The sequence below is a fragment of the Bremia lactucae genome, linkage group LG5 (assembly GCF_004359215.1).
Source record: "Bremia lactucae strain SF5 linkage group LG5, whole genome shotgun sequence".
NCBI classification, from domain to species: Eukaryota; Oomycota; class Peronosporomycetes; order Peronosporales; family Peronosporaceae; genus Bremia; species Bremia lactucae.
In genome coordinates, this window is record NC_090614.1 from 1550342 (window position 1) to 1560416 (window position 10075).

At 45.3% G+C, this 10075-nt stretch overlaps 1 protein-coding gene across 1 annotated transcript; it reads left to right on the top strand.

Annotated features, from left to right (window-relative positions):
- Positions 1–404: 404 nt before the first annotated feature.
- On the top strand, positions 405–611 carry CCR75_005249 (uncharacterized protein; the record flags this gene model as incomplete). The annotated part of the gene is made up of 1 exon (XM_067963331.1): positions 405–611. The coding sequence occupies one exon, from the start codon at positions 405–407 to the stop codon at positions 609–611; it is 207 nt and encodes a 68-aa protein (XP_067821339.1).
- Between the last annotated feature and the right edge of the window lie 9464 nt (positions 612–10075).

Consider the following 10075-nt stretch of genomic DNA (forward strand, 5'->3'; position numbering starts at 1 on the left):
GTTCGATTCCGGCGACTCGGAAAAGAGTGTGGCGAATGTGACGATTCACCTTCGCGCAAGTTTACGACTATGTTGTGTAATTATTGCATTGGCGTGTGTAGAATCTCGCACAGCGATGAGAATGGACCTTGTACGCAGCGACGATGAGCAGCCTCCTTCCCGACAGCAATAGAAAGACCAGTCTATATATCTCGTTAACTCATCTCAGTTCATAGGTCTTCTTCGGCAAGATAGTGAGCCTGACAGTAAATTAAACACGCGACGAGTGCTGTCATTATTGGTAAACCAGTGGTCAGATCTCAGACATGCACCAAGCGTCGTGACGCAAGAAAATAGTTGTGGGCTGTAAGAACTGTTATCCGCGATCTAAGTCATTGACAAGGTAGGAGACCTAAGATTCTGCTATGATGCTTGTAAATGAAGCTGAGACTGCTGTGCGAGCGATAGATCCTGATTTGAAATTTGATTGCGTGACCGTCGTAGTTCAACCGAGTGTAGCTCAGTTGGTAGAGCGATTGACTGTAGTGCTCTACACAATATTCGGTATTGTCGGAAATCAATTGGTCGCTGGTTCGATTCCGGCCACTCGGAAAAGAGTGTGGCAAATGTGACGATTCACCTTCGCGCAACTTTACAACAATGTTGTGTAATTATTGCATTGGCGTGTGTAGAATCTCGCACAGCGATGAGAATGGACTTTGTACGCAGCGACGATGAGCAGCCTCCTTCCCGACAGCAATAGAAAGACCAGTCTATATATCTCGTTGACTCATCTCAGTTCATAGGTCTTCTTCGGCAAGATAGTGAGCCTGACATAAAATTAAACACGCGACGAGTGCTGTTATTGTTGGTAAACCAGTGGTCAGATCTCAGACATGCACCAAGCGTCGTGACGCAAGAAAATAGTTGTGGGCTGTAAGAACTGTTGTCCGCGATCTAAGTCATGGACAAGGTAGGAGACCTAAGATTCTGCTATGATGCTTGTAAATGAAGCTGAGACTGCTGTGCGAGCGATAGTTCCCAGCTGGTTGCTGACATTAGGGGCCTCGTCTGTCAGTATGTCGAGAACCATCCGACAGTTCAGAAGGCTCATCGGAAAACACGCGCCCATGGTGCCTCTAAATTGATTGCAAAACGTCAATCGCGTCACGCATCTCAATAGAGATGCGAGCCCTTTCCCAGGGCGAAGAAAGGGAATAGACATCCCCTTTTACCCTCTTTGAGTTGTCTACACATCACGGACAGGGATCACCCCACGTGAAACATAGAAGCCCAGCCTCACGTGACAACCGATGCAATTTGTACTTTGCACCGGTTGGAGTTCTTTTCTCAAATTTAACGCGATTCTCGTCACGTTTTTGAAGCCCAGCTTCGCATCCAATGTACTTGATATTGCGAATGAACGCACTCCAAGCTTGCATAAGCGAGACTTTATCTCGCTTATTGTTGCCACTTTACCGTCGATGCATTAAAAAAGCATCGAGATAAAAATCTTCCTCAGCGCGGAAGTTCTTCGCGCTGGGATCACGGCCATGTAGCTTTGTCGCAATAAATAAGGGATATTTATTGTGCGGAGTTGTCTCTCCAGACAAGCTACTGACTAGTTCGAGCAAAAGCCAAGACTTCTTCTCAGAGGCAAGACGGAAATTTTTTCGTCTGCACTCCCCTGAGTGGTACCGACTGAAGCAGGGGTACCAAAAGAACTTTTATAAGGATGGCTTACGCCATCGTCATCGCTCATCACCACGCACAGAATTATGTAGGTGTGACTGTGCTGGCGATGGGAAATCATCCTCATCGTCGGAACCAAATATGCTACAGCGAATGCTGTTCGTCCGCCACCCGATTGAGGCCTCTTATTCGAAGGCTCATTGTCAGCCGCTTGACAGCGTTCAGGAGACTGTTCCACACTCCCCGAGTCGGATATCTCGTCCGATTCGCATTCATAGTCGACCGCCAAAGAGGGGTCGCACTTATGTGGTGACTCACCACGTGCACACGCAACAATACATGATGCGGGAGAAGATGATACTACGGTAGACGAAATGTCTCCCGCAAGAGACAATAATGCGTCGCCCGCGGCTGCATGTACCGCAGCCGTAGGCGCCGCATTATTCGCACACCGTATGGGCTTGTTAAATGATGGTTCTGACCATTAACATCGTTTTCACTTAAGTGATCTTATAGTAACCACTCTATTTAATGACAGTCTGAGTGACTGTTATTTAAGGAAGGGGGTGATGTTACGGGGTGTATCGTTTCATGAAATTAACAGTTAAAGCTTGTTAATTGATATATCATCTAAAAGGTAGATAATATTTGGGGAATATTACGTTACATAGCAAAATTCGGGAAGCTTACCCATTGGTAGATATAGGCCATTATATCTACTTGCTCCGCGGTACAGTCAGCACTGGACGCGCACATAGAGAGAGACAGCACAGACTTTATTACATGTTATGTAATCGAATATAATTAAGTTCGTATCTTATAGATGGACACAGAAGATTTTAGTTATATTATATACAGTTTACTTTTAACCCTCTTTAAAGCAAGTTTTTTTAGGAGAGTCTTCCTCTGCACGTACTAGTGTACGTGAAGTGACGTGAGGCACCGCTTGCACTGAAGCAGCGCGAAGTGAACTTGTACTGAAGCAGTACAAGTCGGCAGTGCCCCGTTATATTGGCGTCTTTCCTTCATTTTACAAACCCTTTCATTTACGAGCTATACCACGTGGTTTGATTGCAATGAAAAGTTCATCTCTTCCTGTGCGGCTCGCATTGCCGTTTGGGGCGGTGTTCGCCCTAGAAGACGTAATATAACGATTGAGCTTTTTGGAAATCTTCGAAAAGATGAGCTCGATCCAAGTCTTCAGCATGTTCCAGTCGATCCGTATGACAAAAGTCTGCGCCCTCCTCCGGCCACGATTCATGCCATTTTTCCCATTCACATCGGTTCGTCTGTCTTATGAGGTGCGTCTGTCTTTCGAGATAGAGTTCGGTAAGGCTAGAATCTTTTACGGCTTTAGGTTTACCTTAAGAAATTTTACAGCACAGCCTAAAGGCGTGCTCTAAAATTACTAAAGGTAAACCTACACGAAAACAAGAAAAAATACTGATTTAATCTAGGGAATTACTAAAAGCCCCCCCCCACATTTTCCCTAGTGCACCCCGCCCCCATTCTCTTAAACGCACCCAACGCATAAAGTTCCAGCCATCCGTGTCACAGATCTTTAAATAATTTGGCAAAAAGGTCAAACATTTCGAGCACGCGCTACTTTGCACCGTGCATCTTTACTTACCACAAGCCGTACATCTTTACATACTTCGAGTCTTGCATCTTCACATTTTACAAGTTCCAGCTAAAACGTCAATCAACAACCTTTAAATCGAAACATGGGACTCCATTGAATCAGGTGAGCAAGCAGTAAAGGCTACCGCGCTTGAGGACGGGTTTCCTCTAAATGTAGCACGGTCGAAAAAGTGGGCAACCGTCCAAAAAATGCAGTTAAGTTAAAAGTATTTCAGTGCGAACATGCAGGTAGCCGTCACGATCCTAAGCGTCCTGAGAATTCAAAAAAAGGAAGTCACAAGTGTTGCAATTGTCCTTTTCAAGCTAGTACAGTAAGCCGTTGCGTGTTGTGTATTGATCTGATGACGATCGATATAAAGCCGGTAAGGCGCTTAAAGATTTATTGGATGGATTTATCAGAAGGATCATTAAACGCAGAAGGTCTCTATCTTCTGTGTAGGCTTCCTTCATGTCATGAAACAAAATTGACGACGGAATACTTGTTAAGGGTGTTGCTTGCGACAGTAAGAACATTTTCACTGTTGGAGTGCGCAGCCGACTCGAAATCGGGTCGGCGTGACAACGTATCAGCTACGACAAGAAGACGTCCTGGTTTATATTCCACGGAGAAATTATGGTCCGCGAAGAAGGATAGCCACCTCGCCATTCTTTGCGAGAGGTGCGGGGTTTTACGACCGTGGGTAATGACGCATGCTCTATATATACGTAAACGGTCTATCTCCGAGGAGAAAGACTTTTAAATTTAGCCAGTCCATATTTCATGGAAAGGATTACCTTTGACATGCACTGGGTAATTGCGTTCAGCTGGTTGCAGCTGACGCTATTAGTAACAGACGACGCGCTCCGCGCCGTCCGTATTGTATTGCATTAACGCACAACCGACTGCGAAATCGCTGGCACCACAGACCACATAGAGTGGCCTATCTTAATCTGCAATCGCCAAGATGGATGATTGCATCAAGCTTTTATTGATGCTTTCAAAGGAACGCTGACAATCAGCGTTCCATAACCATTTCTCGTCTTTTTTCAAGAGACGAGAGAGATGAACTGTCATCTCTGTAAAATTGCGCGAGTTCTTGCACAAGTACGCCGCTAGCTCAAGGAACGTTTTAAGTATCTTGACATCAACTGGAATTGGCCAGTCGGTTATTGCCTTGATCTTTTCCGGATCAGGGCGCACACCGTATTTCCCGACGATGCACCCAAAAAGTAAATTTTCGGTTGCAGCTAATATATACTTATTGAGATTTGCGTACAAGTTGTGCTTTCGCACAAGTGTAAGAACCTGACGAACGTGAGTTTTATGAGCTTCCACGTCCGCTTTTCCGTCCATAGCCGGGCTATGGACGAATAGATCGTCGAAATAAATCGGTGCGAAGGTATTGCACCGGTCTCAACAGATTCTTTACGCATCTGTTGGATGTTGCAGGGGTGTTACTAAGCCCCTGCGGCATTACTAGCCATTCCCAGAGCATCCTACTGGGACTGATCACTGCTGTGTACGGGATGTCCCGCTCACGCATAAGGATCTGATAAAACCCACCCATCAGATCCAAAGACGAAATGATGGTACTCTAAGACATCCCATCTATGATTACGTCTTTTCCTGGTTTCGGCATTTGAGCCGGTACCGTTGCAGCATTCAGTTTATTGAATGCGTGCACTATCCGCCACTATCCTGTGGTATTTCGCACACAGAAAGTCGGAGAGCTGTGTGGGGAGGTTGACTCCTTGCATGGTCCGCATTCAATCGATCGATAGAGAATTTATCGATCGCAAGTACTTGTTCACGAGGCAGTGGCCACTGCTTCATGACACAGCACTTCGGGCCCAGTTTGAGCTCGATCGCATGTCGAGTGGCTTTATCGATGGGGAAGTGGCATGGAATTGCTTAAGGAATACATCCCTAAATTCAATCAAATCCTTGTAAAAAAAATGTCTTAAGTGACTCCCAGGAAGTAGTAGTATCTCTCTCGATCCGAGTCTTCACGTCGAGGACACTTTCGTCCATCGATGAGCTGCTGATAACCCGTTCGTTCTCTGCAAAATTACCGCTGACCAAATAGCGGTCACGTATTCGTCCTCTGTGACGAGTACACAGACCTGCTTGCTACCACTATGCAGATCTTTCAAGAACCGCTTAGTTTCTAAGGTTAGTAATTGAAATACCTTCGAAGTTAACTTCGGAGTTGCATTCAGATCAAGAGTGTAAGTGCCTACTCTTGATCCGTCATTAACCAAGACATTCAATGTCTCGGTTTCTTCCTGGGACCCTCTTCCACAAGCAGTCGAGGGATTGATCCCGCGGGATGCTGAAGTCTAGTCACTTTATCATTAACGTTTTGAGTACGTGGGGACTTTTTCCCTCAGCGTCTTCCGACTTTGATTGCGCTATCACAGTTGGGTCTTCTTCGGTCGACTCTCTACTCGACCTCGAATCATCGAGTTGTCCCTTTTGGTCAACCGGTTTCTTCCATTGATGTCGCCTGCTAGGCGTATATTCATGTCTCAATCCACAGCAATCTTAGGGATTCATTCCTCGACGAGAGCTCGTTACGAGGGCATGCATCGCCCGTTCGCCAATTGGACGATCGTAAATTCCGCTCGGTCAACCGTCGTAGGCGCAAAGGCGTTTTACCATCAACATCAAGCTTAGTTGAGTGGTGGACCTTCCGCGCTGCCCGCGCAATCGCACAGCCGCCTGGAGCTGACTCTACCCTGTGGCGATTTATCCCACCGTGGTCTTGTGCAGTCGTACTAACGACTGTTCCGCAAGCAAGTCCATCGTACTCACTCGTAGTTAATCCACACTCTTGTAGGCGCTCCAAGACGCTCATCAGATGGTCATCTGATGAAAAAAGTGGCAAGCATCTTTACGGGTCGATGCTGTCAGCTGATTCCAGGCTCATACGTTCTGAGCCAAGGTGAACCTAGGATGACATCGAACTTGTCATACAAATTCAATAGTAGTCAAATCTCACAACGCGTTTCATCACTGTTATCGATGCGCCTGTCGCTAGACGCACCGTCATCCTCGTTGGAGGGATGTCGCGCTCAATATATTTGAACCTACGACCGTCTAGCGACTGGCGACGAATAAAGTTATTCGACGTTCCACAGTCCACTAGGGCTTTACGTGACAAATCATTTGTCACTTTCAACTTCAAGGTGATGAGAGATACCTCATCACCAGGTGCAGAGACACATAATGACTGTGTGTCTGGAGCAACTTTTGTCAAAAGATTTGCAAATTCTCTTGAGGTTGCTGGATCAGTAGAGCGTTGTGCCCCTACTGACCCCGACTGTTTTTTGGCGGTCCATCTGGCTGTTGCGATTTCGCAACAACGTCAGACCCGCGACCGTTGCCCTTTTTGGGATTTGGTCCATTAGTACGTTCAGAACCCCTCGGTACTGGGCGTGGGGTACTACACTCAGAGTGTAGTGACCTAACTTTTGAGAGCGATTGCTTTTCTTGAATGGCTCATTGTTCGAAAAGCGAGATCGTTTGCTTTCGACGTAAGAGAGGTCCATAGGTTCTGGACCGCCAAGCTCTTGCCGTCTCGGGTGACGAGACGATGACGAACTAGCTTAAGTCTGTCTCAAACTAAAGTTCTCCTGTCCGTAACGGATATTGCTTCTTTAAGCGTATTCAGTTCCAAGCGGAACAGGTGGGTCTTTACGGGACCATCCGTATGACCTTGCATGAACACCGTATTCAACGTGTGTTCATGGACTGGGTTATTGGTAATACAACTCGCTAAGAGTCGTATGTGCTGGGCATATGCGTGCACATCACGCTTGCCTTGCTTTAGTTTCAGAAGCTCTGAACGAGCTCTGAACTCAGCCCTTGGTGGTTCAAACGTCTGTTTGAGTCGGGTTTTAAAAACCTCTAGCGACCCAAAGACGTATGGGTCGCGCAACTTAAGGCCCAATGCCCAAGTTTTGGCAAGACCTGCCAGATTTGATTGAGCGAATGCGATTTGCATTTGCTCGTCGATGATTTGACGTGCCCTTATGGCATCGTCTAACTCGACAAACCATCTTAATAGGGAGATTTCTTCGAACCCCTATACTTAGAGATTTCAATCTTTAAGGTTCGGGACGACGCGAATTTGTCATCCCAGATACAGGGATCTGTACCTGTTGTAACCTCAACAGTTCTTCATGATGGGAGCCTTGCTGATCAAGCAAGGCTACCTTCTCCTTCGCCCTCGACAAGTTCTTGTTGTATGAACTTGGCGATGGCTGAATGGAGGGCATCTCTGTCCAAAATGGACAGCATGGCCAGGATAACATCATTCCTTACGGTCGAGCTCATTCGTTCGACCCCACTCCTTTCTATGTGACTTAGAAAGGAGTAGCTATCACGCGAAACGTGATGCGTTTTCCCATTATCATCAAACATGTTCATGTTAGATGATAGATCTGTGGTCCTTGGACGGACTACAAAGTGCTACGAGGTGTAACGGGGCACGGCCGACTTATACTGCTTCAGTACAAGTCCACTTCACACACTTCAGTTGTGAGTGGTGCCTTCTTTAAGTAACGTACACTAGTACGTGCAGAGGAATACTCTTTTTCAAACAGTTGCTTTAAAGAAGGTTAAATAAAACTGTATCAATATAATAAAGTTATTCTGTTTACATCGATTTTATACTAACTTAACTATATACTAATGCCAAACATGTAATAAAGTCTTATCTGTCTATCTCTTTGCGCGCGTCCAGTGCTGACTGGACCGCTGAGCAAGTAGATGTAATGGCCTATATCTACCAATGGATAAACTTTCCGAATATTACTAGGTAAAGTAATATTCCCCAAATATTATTAATCTTTTAGATAATATATTAAAGGAAATGTTATTGCCACCCCACCATATGTTTTTTTTCAACAGGATGTCAGATGTAGACAAGTCTTGGCGATTAGACAACTCTTTTAACGACATTGAAGAACCAAATTACGACTTTGACATGCTTGAGGTAAGCGACAACGACTCAATACGCACAACGGATTTCAAGCTGACCGACACCATGCAAAAACAAATTACCGTCGCTGTTATCTTGACTTTTATCAGCCAATCAGAAGCATTATGTATTGCGCTTCGCATTTATATACATGAGCGGAAATTTTTTATTGTGTTGATCTACTGTTCAATATCCCACCTTCAGAATTGTATGTTATCAAGTCCTACCACTCAATATCAATCACAGTACATTCTCTAAATCACACTCAATTTCTACCTTAATCCTTGTCAGGCTATTCTTCAGTGCTCCCACCACCTAATGCATCCTATCCCAGCACCTTGGCTCTGATGGATACCCTTTCTAAGAACTCGATTTCCGTTTTACGGAAATGCTAATTCGAAAAAAAAATAAATGCTTCGAAGTCGAGACCTGGAATGCTCTTTCCATCTTTGCTGCCTTCCGTTCGGCGTCTAACATTTGGAATATAGAAATGTCAGGTTCTACTTGCATTTGGATGCCATGTACGCGACCTCGTGGGCTCAGCCGAATCACGTCACGCATCATAAACGTAAATTCGCATTTCAGAGACTTGTTCCATCAGATGCCAGCAGCTTTGCTCGTTGTCATAAAACGCAATACGGCGAATTTAATGATGAGCACAAAGCGCGAGAAGCGCAAGACCACATTCACGAGGATATCCCGGCCATAAAAATTGGTCGAGGGCAAAGTTTGCACGGGTAGCTGATAGATACAACCATCTCGGGCGAGCAGATGGGATAAAGCGCTATATTATTTGCTGCAGCGTCATCGACATCCGTCTGTTCGAGAAACTGCGCCAACTACATCAAGTAAAATTGCTTGATCGTTGCCACATTAAGAATCTTCTACTCCCCTGACAAACGTACAGTCTACGATAGTATGGTGCTTGTCGAGAATGGAAGGTAACTACTCGATAGAGGGTTCCATGTGCTCGCACGTCCAACCTGAGCGTCCTATTCGATGTGTTACTGGAACTTTCGTTGAGTTGCTAATCGTGAGCATTCTGTACGGCTTGCTGCACCATCTTGACCCAAATATCGCACTCAATGCTCGAACGCGTGTACATGGCAAAGTTCTTTTTTAATTGTCGTAATTATTAGCACCCATTCCATCGGTTTATATCACGCGAGGCACCTGTAATTGTCACGTGGCAACGAATTTTCTTTGTTTCCAACTAAGCCCTATTTGTTCTTTCGCCCATGTTAAAAATATGCGAAGCGCAATACACAATGCTTCTGCTTGGCTAATAAAAATCAAGATAACAGCGACGGGAATTTATTAATGCATGGTGGAAGTAACATTTTCCTGTATTAATTAACAACCTTTAAGTGTTAATTTCATGGAGTGATACACCCCGTTACATCGAACCTAGAATGAATCGCGAGATGAATTGGGACAAGAAATGTCGTCTTCATGTGACACTAACCGTTGAATTCCTCATCGGCCTCCAATACATTACCAGATCGTCTGTGTACAGCACCATCTCGTTCGTTCCTGATTGAAATCGAGCTAACAGAGCTTCAACAGAAATTGTAACGGGCTAAAGTTGCCCTGATGTTACACAGTCCCCGTTAAGTACACTTGGTGTACTTAAGGGGATGGTCAATTACTACATAAAAATAATTAGACCCAGCACTCGGGTGTGGTGCACATTTGTGACCAATACTTGTGTATGTGATGCGCATGCGTGCATTCACATTTAGAGGGATGACGCCCAGCGTCATCCGTTACGCGAGATACCAGGAAAGATATGCTCGCAA